General features: G+C 34.4%; 2 protein-coding genes across 3 annotated transcripts in view; both read left to right on the top strand.

The window, feature by feature from the left end:
* The window catches only part of LOC120630515 (protein trapped in endoderm-1), a 62,562-nt gene extending 54,689 nt beyond the window's left edge, over nucleotides 1–7,873 (top strand). The window contains exons 5-7 of one of the 2 annotated variants that reach the window (XM_039899765.1): nucleotides 437–539; nucleotides 5,370–5,572; nucleotides 6,883–7,873. In XM_039899765.1, coding sequence (XP_039755699.1) covers nucleotides 437–539; nucleotides 5,370–5,572; nucleotides 6,883–7,264 — 688 coding nt within the window. In that variant the 3' untranslated portion in view covers nucleotides 7,265–7,873. Of the gene's footprint in view, nucleotides 1–436; nucleotides 540–5,369; nucleotides 5,585–6,882 lie in introns of both variants that reach the window. The other variant, XM_039899764.1, reaches the window with a different exon arrangement.
* A 2,866-nt stretch (nucleotides 7,874–10,739) lies between these two features.
* LOC120630719 (ATP synthase subunit d, mitochondrial) lies at nucleotides 10,740–12,623 on the top strand. The gene is made up of 3 exons (XM_039900006.1): nucleotides 10,740–10,926; nucleotides 11,353–11,571; nucleotides 12,282–12,623. Exons 1-3 carry the CDS (start codon nucleotides 10,808–10,810, stop codon nucleotides 12,466–12,468), a joined length of 525 nt encoding a protein of 174 aa, XP_039755940.1. The 5' UTR covers nucleotides 10,740–10,807; the 3' UTR covers nucleotides 12,469–12,623.
* The last annotated feature ends 2,566 nt before the right edge of the window (nucleotides 12,624–15,189 follow it).

Here is a 15,189-nt window from a genome sequence, read left to right as displayed (position 1 = left end):
ACACATTCATCAGATCTTCACAAAGTTTGAGCAAAATTAAACACATTATAACCTCTATAGTAAAAAAAATATTATTTAGATCGGTTATAATTCGTCGGAGTTATTGTGTAAAATCGTCAAATACTCATTCCCTCTCCCAAAGGAACCGAGCTTAATGTCGGGATAAAAATATCCTATTTTACTTCTAACATTTCCAAGAATATGTGTACGCAGTTTCATGAGGATCGGTTAAGTAGTTATTGCGTAAAAGCGTAACAAACAAACTTACATTGACATTTATAATATTAGTAGGGATTGTTAAGGCGCACATGACTCCGAAAAGTTAGATGTGCGTACCGGGGTCCGAACTCGGTTCCCACGAAGGACAGTCCGAAGTTCTGTACACTCGACTATCACCGCTTTTCAAAATATAACAAATGTATTTATTTGTTTCCAGGTACACGCTGATAGCGTATTACGACATGTACTCTCAAATCTACACCACGACCAAGATCTGGATACAGCTGCTTCTAATCTGGTGCGTCTCTTTTGGGTTGATGGTGAGTAGGTACATTCGAGTTGCCAACCTTTCAGAGAGCCCCTCAGCAGGGCTAGCTGACTGCCCTAGCTATAATCGGAGGATATATCCCCCTAACAAGGGATAAAATTAATGTGTCCACACGCTAAAACACGGGAAGTTTACCCCCGTTTATTATTACACATACCTATATATTATTTCAACTTGTGCGCCAGTACTCTGAGAGCTGATAAAGCTCTGGGAGATACATTCTATTCTTTCCCCGGGATATAATTGTCTCCTGCCCATGCTAGCCGTGCTGACGTCGATCGCTCCTATACTTAAAGTTTCTTTTTAGGTTAATAGAGGTTCGCTAGTTTATGGATAGAATTGTTACTTCATATTAAATTTATTAGACTAAAACAATAGGGCCTAATACTTATAACGATTGAAAATGCATTATTTATAATAGATATAAAGTCAAAGTCAAAAGTCAAAAAAATTATGACACTTTTGATTGGTGCATTACATAAGAAGTACACGGTAGTGTGATGATGGCGATAACCATATTCGTAAACTTAAAAGTAAAGCTACGATGGCTCTTAACGCGTCCTGGTCTAAGAAGAAGCCCACGACATACTTCGCCGGGTTTTTTTTTGTTATCACCATCTCACATTGTCATTTAGAATTATTAGAAGAGCAACCTTCTAATAATTCTAAATAACAATGTGAGATAATAAAAAAAACCTGGCGATGTTTGTCGTGGGCTTCTTCTTAGGCCATTCCATTAGAGCATTCACACCCAAGCTTTTCTATCGATTACGTAGTTCTTTATATTATACTAGTGGACCCCAGCGCCATCTGTCGGGTTGATTTGTGAATCTAAACCATCCAGGGTGCCACCCAAACGCATACCAAAAAATTCATTCAAATCGGTCCAGCCTCTTAGGAGGAGTTCAGTGACATACACACGCACACAAGAAATATATATATAAAAGAATATATTTAAGTAGTAGTGGAGCTTTTTGTGATAGAGCTCGACCGGGGAAGTACTACCGCCATGCTTGTTTCTGACGCCGATATAAAATATCGATATAGTTATCTATAAATCGATTTTTTTACAAGCTTTAATTATATTCCACTTCGACACATGCTTAGCTACCCGCTTAGCTACTCCCATATTGCCAGCCTAACATCCTCATCAAACCATTTACCGGCCAAGGGCCCAGGACACGGGTCTCCTTCCAGAATGAGAAGGGTTTAGGCCGTAGTCCACCTGGCTGGCCCAGTGCGGATTGGTAGACTTCACTTTGGAGAACTCTCAGACATGCAGGTTTCCTCACGAAGTTTTCCTAGCAACTGATATTTAAATTGCTTAAATTAAAAACGCACATAACTCCGAAAAGTCAGTGGTGCGTGCCGGGGCTCGAACTTAGTCTCCACGAAAAGAAAGACGAAGCCTTACCCACTATGCTATCACCGCTTATAATATGTCAGCCAATAGGAAAGCGGAAATACGCCGATTATACCGCTGAAGATTATGAGCCATGCGCTCGCGCATCAACTCTACAGCTTACTCGTTTTAGAATTGGTTCATTGCACTTCCCAGCGCGTTACTTGTTTAATTGTCCCGAATTACCGCGCATGCGCATCCGTATTATAGCGTGCCCTAAATATTTATATGAATGGGCGGCTATCATTGGAACTTCCATTACTAGTTGTGTTATTAATAATTATCCACATATATACTTTTTTAATGCCTCGTTGGTCTAGCGTCAATATTCAACTACGGATACGAGGCCCTGGGTTCGAATCCCGGATCGTAATTTTATTAGATATTGAGTATTTTCTATTAAAGAATTCTCGGTACCAGCCTTTAGTTGTTGTCAGCCCCCGTAAAGCTGTCGATACCGGTTATAATCACCAAACGCATTGTAGCAGCGTTGTGGGTCTAAGCTTTAAAACCGGCTCTCCTATGAGAGATGAGGCCTGTGCCCAGAAGCGGGACGTTGATGAGCTATATTGTAGCCACAATGCTGACGTATTAACTGCCGGCCAATTACGGCTACGGTCCCGTGCTGCATGACATACAGTAGAACCAATCATGTAATTTAATTTTTAATTTTATTGTTCAAATTAAATTGTAACATTTGTTTAAATTGTTGTATTGTGTTTTTTTTGTTCTGATTCTTTGTATTTGGTGTACAATAAAGTGTAATTTAATTTGATTTGATTCTCCTGTTTTGCGGAGCATAAAAAATTAAGCATAATTTTCTGTGATATTATTATAAGAGAGTATCGTAACTAAAATATTACGCTAGATTAAGTGCGCGCGGCTATTTCTGGATGTTTTTGATTATGTTATTTAACTAATTTGCCGACGCCTGCGGCTAGATAGTTTGTAAATAGCCGTGTGGGAATTAGAGCTTTTAAAAATAGTCTGCACTCTAGTTTTGTTAGGTAGCTGGAATACTATTTAGGGATGTTTCTAATTTGAAATTGATAAAAAATTGGTTGTCTGTAAAGTCGGCTTACTGACGATAGTTGAACGTGACAACGTCGTAAGAAAATACTGATGGAATGGTTGCATTTTTCAAAAGAAAATTTTAATTTTATTTGTTTTATAGATATTATCGTTGCTATAAATAATTGACACCACATTCACTTTTCACTGCAATTCATCCTTGCCGAAAACATGTTAATGTATTATTGTATAGAAGCTGTCCACGCGGACGCATCGCTCACTCAAGTAATGACAGAGAGACAGATGTCGAACGCGGAGGCCGACTGTGCCTCTTTGTCGCTCGTTCCGCGCTCTCGCTTACACTTCAAGCCTTGAAAGGAACGCCTCAGAGCGAGGTAACGCCGCATACGTCATGTTTTTTCGTGCGTGCAGCCTGGTCCATCGAATTATAAGACGTTGTCACGTCAAAAATAATATTAAAAAATAATGGTGCCCATCAACCTGAGACCTCGGTGTTAAGCCTCATGTGCCCGTAACTAATAATAATAATAATAATAATAAAATCATTATTTTATCAAAATAAACGTATACATTTCATGAGTGCGAAGTCCTGCCTCCTGCGGTAGTTTAAACTGTGTTACAGGCAGTGGCGTGCACTTAATACATGCACGAAAGCACTGCATACCCTAATTTTCATATAACTGGCAACGGAGGAGGATTTTGCCATTTTATGCCATGTTACTTCTTTATGCTTACCCTGGTTCAAATTCCTGTGCACGCCACTGGTTACAGGAAACAGTGTCTTCCCTATTCCCTTATTAACAAACGTTTGACAATTTTACAGGGAAAATTATTTAAAGGCAAAAAAAAAAATGAAAAAAAAAGCGAAATATATAAATTTTTGAGGCGGGTGCTTAGTTAGGTACATTTGATATGTTTGTGGGTGTGCGCTTGTTTGTACGCGTGCGTGTGTGCATGTGTGTTTGTGTGTAATTTTTACACCAGCAACTACACCGACAACCAAGCCCTTTAGACCAGAACACTGCAATGCTGCTTGGCGGCATGAAAAAAAATAGCGGTCGTACTTCCCCAGACAAGCTCTGTCACAAAAAGCTTTTAAAACTACTCTTAAAAATATATTAATTCTAACTGAGACATCATTTAGGCATCATTCAAAATGTTTTAAAATTTGAAGTTATATAGGTTTCAGTGCGGAATTAAATCATACTAATATAATAAATGCGAAAGTTTGTTTGTTTGTTTGTCCTTCTTCCACGTCCTTACCAAGCAGGCTTTATTTAAAAACTGTAAAAAAACACGGACCTCTCCGCGGGCAATGTAAGGATTATTGTTCTGACACAAAATGTCAACAATCCTAATACTAAAATAAATAATATTATTAATGCAAAAGTGTGAATGAATGTATACACTTTTATTGTACACCAAAGAAAAAAAGTAGTTACAGAGATATAAACATAGAGCAGTGAATGAATGTATACACTTTTCAATAAAAGTGTACCATATATACCAAAGAAAGGGTATACACCAAAGAAAAAAAGTAGTTACAGAGATATAAACATAGAGCAAGAGAGTACAATTTGGTAGCCTTATCGCTACATAGCGATTTCTTCCACGCAACCAAAGGCGTAGAAAGTAAAAACATAGAAAACAAAGAGTGTGTCGTTCGTTTGTTTTTTTGTTGGTTGGTCCTTCCTTTACTAAGCAACAAAATGCACTTGATTTTCGGCATAGTTAGCTGAAAGGACACGTTCACACGTTCCCACGAGAATTGTAAATAAACCGTAATAAACACGGACGTACCTACAGAACGCAGGACAGTCCTGCGTTCTGTAGGTACAGTACAGCGACATTACCAATATTTAATAAATTGAAAAAAAAAAAAAAAAGGCCATGGACGCACCCAGCTTCTGACTTGAGCCTCCCAAGAAGTTTCTGATTATCTGTTTTTTTTTAAATAATATCCAAATAGTATTTGTGTAATAAAAAAATATTTTTAAATTAAAAAAGAAAATCGTCTTCAAAATACGCCCAGGAACTAAAAAGCAAAAAAAATTGTTACTTTGGGTTACATTATTGTTGATTTTTTAATAACAGCTCAACCGATTTCGATTAAATTTAACCACCTGGAATTTATGCCCTTTATAGCAAAAAAATAATTTTTCAAATCGGTTCAGGCGTCTTCGAGAAATCGGGTAACATACATTAAAAAAAAAAGATTCCAACGAATTGAGAACCTCCTCCTTTTTGAAGTCGGTTAATAAACGAGGGAAAACTTTGCAGGTGGACACGTTATTTATATTCCTTGTCAGGGGACCAAAATTATGTCCCCGTTTTTTGCTAGCAGTCGATATAGATATTCACGAAATTACTGTATTTGTTTGTTCGCAGGTGCCACCCCTACTCGGCATCTGGGGCCAATTGGGGCTTGACCCGGACACGTTCTCGTGCACCATCCTGCCGAAGGACGGCAGAAGCCCCAAGAAGTACTTGTTCGTCTTTGGGTTCGCGTTGCCGTGCGTCGTCATCATCGTCTCCTACTCTTGCATCTACTGGCGCGTGCGCGAGAGCAAGCGGAAACTGGAGGGCCGAAGGTGCGTATGTGGGTGAGATATCGTGCATGTCTTTATTATATTTATTCATTTATTAACTTTTCAAGGGAAACAAACAGCACCATAACAATTTGAGTAATGCCGTATTTTCTTATCACATAAACCAATGAAGTTTCCACAACTTGGTTACAAAAAAAAACAAACTTATCATATTTTTATTATTATTCAACTCTTTATTTGAACACCACCAAAATATATAAATACAAAGACGGAATTAGAATATAAAAGGCGGCCTTATCGCTTAGTAGCTATCTCTGCCAGGCAACCTTAGGATTAGGGCAACATAGCGAGAACGGACAAGTAGTGTAAATGTTTTTCTTATAAACCCACAATAGCTAAATACATAAACAAAATTGTACAAATAAGTAAAATATAATAAATAAATATAAAATTATAAACTCTAACAGTAATAAAAGTATAAAAGTATTAATGACGACTTTTCTTATATAATATGTTCTGTAGTATTTATGTATATAATATGATTAAGTATATATTAGAGTTGATAATTTAATATTTTTTTATTATTATTTACTTATTTGTACAATTTTGTTGATCGAGAATATGCTTTTACCGCATTTTTAAATGTGAGAAACGATTTTGCCTGATGTGTATTTAGTGGGAACGCATTCCACAATTCAATAGCTTGCATTGGAAATGGGAGTTTATAGAACTTCGTCTTGTGGAAATGCATGTGCAGTGCCAGCATACGAAATGATCTCAATTCGCAATGCAATCCTACAAAAACCAACTTTTCCTTCAGTATGAAGGTGTTTTAGGATTACACACAGTACAAAGGTGAAAGACGTCTATCATTTAACCTACTCCCCTACTACTTAGAAGAAGTAGGGGAGTATTTTTTTTATATGACAGTTTATTTTGACAGAAAATGACATAAAAAAATGTAACTTATAAGGAAAACTTATAAAAAAAATTAGTTTTATAATCCTGCAATTAAAAAATTACCCTAATACTTGTTATAACGACTAAGACACCGGGAGATATCTTTAAATCATTCAAGCCTATACAGGACTGATGTGTATCGATAATGCAGTCATATTTATATCAAAATACCCACCAACTCAATGTCATGAACATTTGATTTTAATCAAATTAAATTTTATTTGTTCCTTAAAACTATCTATTAACTAATTTATAATTGTTAGCGTATTTATAAAAATCCTAATCAACTTAATAGAATCAAAAGTTTAATTATTATTTACCCACTTTATAAAATTACTGGAACACTTGTTTAAGCGATAATATTTTTTTAATAACTTTTAATTTGTCCACAGCAAACTCAGCGGACAAACAGCCAAAGAGAAAGAGGAAGATTCCCGCCTTACTACGCTAATGTTGACGATATTCCTGTGTTTCCTTGCTTGTTTTCTGCCACTCATGATTATGAACGTCTCAGATGACGGTATAACGTACCCTTGGCTGCACATAATCGCATCAATATTAGCCTGGGCATCTAGTGTGATCAACCCCTTAATATACGCAGCTACCAATAGACAATATAGAGCGGCGTACGGCAACCTTTTGAAGTTTTGCAAAAACAATCCCGTCGCCCGAAGAACAACTTGGGGAAGCCGGACTGTCGGTCATTCCTCGAATTCTCCACATTACGTCGACAATAAACGAAATAATTTGAAAGAGAAGCCTACTAAGTTATAGGCTTTCTGCAATTATTTGTCGCTGGAAAGTCTCGAAGTGTACATAGGTATAGGGACTCACGACTGTTAAAAAATTATCTTGATTGGATCTCTTTAGAACTGTATATTTATACATATATCATATATGTATATGAATAATATTCCGTCGATTATTTAGTTCATTTCTACTTCCAAAAAATCTAGTAGCATTTTCAAAAGTTTTTAGTATTTTTCCTAAATCAAAAGTGTAGAAACACTAATAGAAAAAAGGATGTCAAATAATTATTATTGTTTTAAACTTGATACTCATTACTCTTATTTTCTGTAAAATCACTAAAGCACAGGCCGATCAAATAATTAGTGCTTTTTTTACTTCATAAATAAATGAGTTTTACAAAGCCGCGTAGGCCGAGCAATACTTATTTGTAAACAAGTTTGTAATTTACCAATTAACATGCACATACTCATTTACCATGTAATTATTCATAGATACCGCGGTCAAGCACAAATACTTTATGCGTTTTTAACGCATTATTAGTGTTACATACGCGATAGAGGAAGAAGATTGATCTATATAAGCTGTAACTGATTTAGATTTAAAATGAATAAAGCTTAAAATAATATTCAAATATCGCCCCTTCTTTCTAATTATTATTGTAAATAAAAATTAGTTTAAATAATGTAAATATAATTAGTTTTAGAATAAAGTAATATAAAAAAATAAGGTTGTATTCTCACTCGATAATTATAACTACATGACCAAAGTAATTTATTTTATAATATTTAATGCTATGAAAATCTCGATAATACGAAATAATTAAATATAGAAAATAGATACCTATCTAAACTCATAAGTTTTTTTAAATGTTCGTAACATAACATCGGTTCAACGAGTGACTGCAATCTTTAATCTGAATTGGCATGCTAATATTATAATTCCCCCACAAAAATAGTTAAAAATAGTTTAGATTTACTTTCAGATCTGCCAGTTTATTTAGTTAGTAACGTGCATACGAATGAATTAGCACCAATATGGGTAGACATCGGTGCTAATTCGGTAAGAAAAAATAACGCTCAAAATAAATCTAACAATTCTCGGATTTTTAAAAACGTTTACGTACTCAATCGAAAAGTACGATACTATACCATAACTTATATAAATATATTTTTTATAAATATGTAATTATTAATATAACATAAGCCATAAGAAACTCTGTTGACAGCTTGGAATTAGCCTAACGAGCTGAATTATTGTGGGACCACCAAAGACTAAAAAGAACCTAAGAATCCGTTTATGTAAATGTGAAATCGTTACCTTAACTTTGATACATATGTTTACAATTTTATGATATTATACAGTCTATTTATATATTCGGTCTAGTATGTCCTAAGAGTAATAGGCAAGCAGGTAGGCATAATATTTTCCAAATTTTACCTGTGTAATTCGCTAGCAGTTTCAGATTTTCATCTTAAAGAGAAGATTTTTTTTTTTCGGTATACCTTACCGTAATGTTGTCGCCAAATCCCTACTAATAGCGTAATAGCTTCTTATTTAGATACCGAACATAATATGTTTTTATGTTTATTTTACTGGCAGGCCAGTAAAATATATAAAAAACATTTGAATTTTGTTTTTTCATGTGAAACTCAGCGCTGCCCAGATCATTATTTATATGCGAATTAATCACATATGAAAGAAAAAAATATACAGCTAAGAGAGAAGATCCAACAATTGTACATGGTGTATCAAATAAATACAAGCCACGTGTGACAATCGTGCGATTTACGTGATTTATTATTTTTACAAATATGTAAATGTTTTACAAAATCTTCTTAAACTACTGATTGAAAGTTCTAATTGTATTGAAGACCAACACTTCGTTTTACCAGCTGTGGCGTAATGGATTCCCTAAAAACTTTATTGAAATATACTTTATCCGCATAATTTTTATGTTTTCCATTTGTGTACGTATTATGAAACTGATTCAAATGTATTGCGAAACATATTTTACGGAGATACGAATTGACAAAATCCTACTTTTTAAGTCAAAGAATTTGAAATACCTTTCTGTACTGAGATGGGAACCTTGGTATTTAAGCTACTTTATTTATTAAAAACCTAAAACTAAGAAATCATGTTAAATCATCGATGATTTCTCTCCTCAAAACATTCCGTGTATTTAGTTGATAATAATCAAAGCAACGTAAAAATAGTGTTTACGTTGTTACTACAACAACGTAAACACTATTTTTACGGAGATATTGTAAACAAGAAAATCTCATTTTTGTCACATTTTAGATTTTGTAACATTTTTTTAATATATAGATATTTAGTTTACACCAAGACTGATATTAAAAAGTCAATTAGAATAATAATAATAATAAAACAGCAATTATCATTTTCATTTGTAATTGATTGTCATTTTGATTATTATTAAAACATACCAAAGTTTAAATAAATGTATTTTATTAATTATTGTAAATTGTGTTTTATTTTAAACTAAGTTAAACACTAAGCGAAGACGGTCCTGTGTTATATGCATCAGGACGCTTTCAAAGGACTCAACTGAACTCTATTTATCAGTATAAAAACTTAAATAAAATCAGTTATTTTTTTTTGTTAAGGTAGGACAAAGACGTCTACGGTATATACTATATACGGTAGTCAGTAGAGTAGTTAATATTACAGTGTGTAGAACCTTGTAAACTTTACACACCTTTTGTAACACCTATCCAAGAAAAATATGGTTTTTCGACTCGAACCAGTAATTCCTTCGGTCCCGTTCATCCAAACGAACTCTTCAGCTTTATAATAATTATAAAAGCAAAATTATAATAATAGTATAGATCTAAATTTTGATTAATAGAAAATTAATTGGTTTGAAGAAAAAAATTGTCATAATCATTCTAAGATGAAAAGCGCTTGAAAATATATATATTTAATAGATCAGTCATAAAGACACAACAAGGGAAACAGGGAATGTCGCTGAGGATTCGTGGAATTGCCCGACTTATTTACCTATCATCAGCATCCATACAAAAAAAAAGTGTGACTCGTTGGGATTTTTTTCCCATCGAGTCACACCGGCTACACGTTGCAACTATTTTTTCATTACGGTTCCCAACGAGTCCTACCTACCCCAGAGGCAGTGCGACTCGATGGCAAAAAAATCTCAACGAGTCACACGATTGGGTGGGGCTCGTTGGGAACTCACTCTCGGAAAGTGACGAAGCTTTCCTGATTCCAAACGCTCGGGTAACAAAGTTCTCGATAAACCGTCAAATATGATGCACGTTTTAAAATTTATCCTATTGGCTAAGGTATTGGACAATAGACACATGTTTTTACTAAATTCCTTACTTTATGGAATAATCCTTATATTTAGGCTGACAGCACCGAATTTACACCATTGAGGATATAAACACTTCCATTCACAAGTATTTACTATTTTCCGTGGTCATTGTCATCCGTCACTCCTCCGGCCTTCGTGTCTTAAATTGTCTATGATTACTTTGAATTGTCAGTAAGGAGGTTTTCATTCAACTTAGAAATAAATACTAAAAAATGTCGAAAAGGATCGCTCAGAGCTCCGTTAACTGGGCGGCTTTAGCCGAGAGGGTCCCGCCGCAGCAGAAAGGCAACCTTGCTGCTTTCAAAGTCAAGTCCGATGGCTACCTCCGAAGGTTAGTTTTGACATGGGTTATTACATAATTTCAATAATGATTTTTGTATCTAATTGCATGTAACAAGTAATAAAATATCGATTATGGCTTATATTTACAAAGTTTGTACTAATATTTGAACATTAAACAAATATATTTAACGAGTTAAGCTGCTATGTTAGTATTGGAAGCGTTTCATACTATTTGTTAACTGAGAAATTGCAAGGTTTTAGTGCCTTTAGATTCGGTTACAGCTGCCTCAGATTTTTCCTAGAAATGCAGCTTCTTTTAATATGAAAAATAGATATCTAGCCTGTAGCCAGGATCACATGTATGTCTCTATCAACAAATTCAAAAGTGACAAATTGTAAAAAAGAGTTTAAAGCATTTTTTCATTCATTTGCTCTGCAGTCCTATGTTCCAGTATTTTCATATGTTAAATTTCAGGGTATTGGCGAACCCTGCTGAGCCACCAAAGATCGACTGGGCGGTCTACAAGCAGACCATCCCCGTTGCAGGGATGGTGGATAACTTCCAGAAGCAATATGCTGCCTTGAAAGTTCCTTACCCTGCTGATACATTGACATCTAAAGTAGACGCACAGTGGGGAGACGTCAAGAAATCAATTGAGGCTTTCATACAGGAGTCCAATGCTAATATAGCTAAGTGAGTATTTGTAATGGTCTTATTCAGATGAACTGAAGGATAAAATCTAATAAAAGGACAAATAGATTAATTCTTTGGCAAATCTGACTTTGCTAAGACAGTACTGGGATTTGAGCTTGAAAGTACAAACAGCTTATTATTTGTGTGCGATTTTGTGAAACTGTTTTGATGTTTGACTTAGGAGTTACTATCAAATCAATAAATTTGAATGAATGATTTGAGTGTATGTGACACATAGACCTGGGAGCAAATGTAAAATGAAACAACATAAATTTTTTTGAAACTTGATACAGCACATTTCTGCATAATATCTTCGCTTTTCTTTTATTCTATTTCACCTCCATCACAAAATAGTTTTTACTGTTTCTTAATTAATACAAAGATACTAGATTTTTTTCTAATGATGACCACCTAACTACTTTGTTCCAATAGAACTATCAAAAGCTCTAATTATTTATTTGTACTAGCTAAAGTCACTAGTCCTCTGCAGCCCTGATATACCTGGCTTTGCGCTAAGTAAGGGAGGTTACCAATGGCACTTCGCTATTTTGTTGCTATAGTACAGAACGCTAAACTAGTAAGAGATTGGCAACAACCTGTGACAGCATCGCGACTGTCGCACTGTTTTTGCACTACGGAAAGGCTGCAAATATTTAAACTCCCTTTGTAAACTGGCAACTGCTTGCCTAAAATACTGTTTAACATTTCAGATTCCAAAAACAAATAGAGGAGGTCAAGGCGACTCTACCATACGATCAGATGACCATGGAGGACTTCCGTGACGCTCACCCAGACATCGCCATAGACTCCATCAACAAACCCACATTCTGGCCTCACAATGCTGAGGAGCAGCTGGACTACGTCGACCCGGAGAAGCAAAACGCGCCTGCACACTAAAAAGTGATGTTCAAACCAAATGACAGCTTCATCTTGTAAACTGAATTATAAAAGTTAATATTCATTGTTATAAGAACATAACACCTTGAAATATTTCATAGCTGTGAATTATTGTATAATTTATCATGTAGGAATAAAGTCAAAAGTTTCTGTGATGTCTTATTTCTGTGAATGTAGAATCCATGGAGCACTAATTTTTTTTATAGTAGCTGTTGTCCGCGTTTATTACAGTTTTTAACAATCTTGTTTTCTTATGTTACTCTACATCCTTTTACCTAACCCTATGCCAATAAACACGTCGATCGGTTGCTTAGTTAGGAGGGTAAAGTATTAACCAACAAACGAAACAAAATTTCGTGATTATAATATTAGTATGGATTGACGGACCAAGAAGGTAGCCCACCTGATGGTAAATGGAAAAGCATCGCCTATAAACACAGAAGAAATTCGTAGGGCATGCCAGGAACGCGTTGTGTCCATCGACCAAAGGCGTTTAATTAATGTTAAGCCATATGTGCCTTTAATTACACCGGTAACCACGCCCTTTAGACCGGAACACAGAATCGCAAAAATGCTGCTTTGCAGCAAATAAAAGCATTGGAGTAATACTTCCCTGGACTCTGTCTGTCAAACTGCTTTAACCAACTAAATTTAACCCTAAATTAAGTCGTTAAAGAAGTAGTGGATAGTTAAAGAAATAAAGAAGCTATAAGAAAATGGGAACAGCTGTACTGTTAGAGATAAGTCATTCATTGCGCGAAACTAATTGATTTCAAGGTGAACGTTGTTATTTAAGCACCTAGGAAGAGAAGCGTAAAAGCTAAACGATTAATTTTGTACGTATCTTAGGGTACTTAAGACTATTAACTTATTGCATAATGTTTCTTCCGAATTATTCGAATCGCGACGCATCAATGAAGGGGCCGACGCCTGCCTTTCGGCATGAGCAAGCGGCACCACATATTTTAAAGTTAAGAAGTTTATATATATATTGCATGTATAGAATCCTCATTCAGCCATTATTGTATGCAGTGTATTACGTCTTAAATCAGTGAAAACACCCCGCGCTCGTCTCAGTTAACATCCGAGGAATGTTGCTAGTTCACAAACGTTTTCCCTTTCTTTCCCATTTTATGGCGAACGTTTCGAACATTAGAGGTTAAATAATTACTTTCAACTGCTGGACGGTATAAAGTGACTAACCATTCTGAAGTGGAGTTGATTTGAGGCTTCAATATGAGTTGAGTACATGGTTTCCGTGTTCTTGTGTATGTATATAATATAGGAAACAATTGCTATAAACTTTGTACAGGCGTCCTTAAGAAAATTGTAACAACATAAAACTGTTAACTCAACTTGTCTACCGGATAAAAATAAAACAATAAATATTGCGAATGTTTTAATTGGTGAACTGCATATTTGATTGATTGAGATTGAGCATCCAGAACAAACTGGAATGTTAAATATAATATTGAAAGTTTGAACATCGATACTAATACACGATTCCATTTTTTCTAATTCTTAAATAATTATTAAGATGAGTCACATAAGTAACATTTTATAAATAATGAATATGAAACTGCTACACTTGAATGAGTAGAAAGATATAATGAAGAAATGAGTAAGAGAGCTAAATTATCATACTGTTTTGTGTGTTTTTATTGCCGTGACAACAAAATGCACTTTGCCAGTATCAAGTTGTTCGGAGAAGGCACAAAGGATTCGTCAGTAAAACAAACGTATATTGAACTTTGTTCTGGCCAAAATAGAATTCAAAATCGAAATCCAAAATATAATAAGAATATTTTAATTTTTTAAGATAGCGAATAAGTGAATTTTAAATGTTACTAGTCTAGAGTCACCTTAATATTTTACATTTTTATATACAGGAAGAGTTTAGTAACTGCCCAAATATAAACACTAAGATAAAATAGCAGATAACAAATTTCAGTATCACTTAGTAATAAAATATTAAAAGACGACTATAAAAAGTCTAACAAAAACTACGTTTGTAGATCAACGCACCATGCAAGTTTTTTTTCTTTTATATGCCAACAAACTTCTATTAAACTTGATTCTTTAACCGTGCTTTTAATAACCAAAAAATATTACATTGATTTAAGAAAATAATTCCTTTGTTTTTTGACCTTAATGACGGACAGTGACTTAAAATTCCCTCCATATATTGCTGATAAATTAAATTAAAAAGGCAGATTTAAGACATAAAGAACTTGCTAATAGATCTGAATTTTATAGAATTATTTTAACAGTGTGCATTCACTAACTACTATTATTAATATTACTACTATTATTTGCTACATCACAATTTTAACTCAGTGCCAATTTTGCTTATATTAGGATCATTATTATTTCCGGAATTCAAGAATTAGTTCAAGAAATCAGTCTCTATTATTTTGAAAAAAAAATATTCTACCACTGTTATTTTAATTACAATAAATGTATGAGAACCCAAAACAATCAATTAATCTACCTATTTATCTTATCACTATATAATAAAATTACGCACTACGATAGTACACTTAAGTAATTGAATACCTGTTTTTTTTTTATAATTTTTTTTTTTTTTTAAGTTGGGAGGTTCTCAATACTATTTGGGGCCAAGTTAAACCTTGGACCCTACGAATTATATGCATGTTTATGTTTCTTACTAATAAAAGTTGTTTATCTACTAAATAGGAATACAATGTTTTCTCTCTATCG

The sequence above is a fragment of the Pararge aegeria genome, chromosome 16 (genome assembly GCF_905163445.1).
Source record: "Pararge aegeria chromosome 16, ilParAegt1.1, whole genome shotgun sequence".
Classification (NCBI taxonomy): domain Eukaryota; kingdom Metazoa; phylum Arthropoda; class Insecta; order Lepidoptera; family Nymphalidae; genus Pararge; species Pararge aegeria.
The sequence above is the reverse complement of the archived record's forward strand: the minus strand, read 5'-3'. Positions and strand labels throughout refer to the sequence as shown.

Bases quoted from the DNA above. Each gene is read 5' to 3' on its own strand.
- LOC120630719 (XM_039900006.1), top strand. From the start codon at position 10,808: ATGTCGAAAAGGATCGCTCAGAGCTCCGTTAACTGGGCGGCTTTAGCC. The intron at 10,927-11,352 runs GTTAGTTTTGAC...GTTAAATTTCAG, and splicing joins TCCGATGGCTACCTCCGAAG to GGTATTGGCGAACCCTGCTG. The intron at 11,572-12,281 runs GTGAGTATTTGT...TTAACATTTCAG, and splicing joins TCCAATGCTAATATAGCTAA to ATTCCAAAAACAAATAGAGG.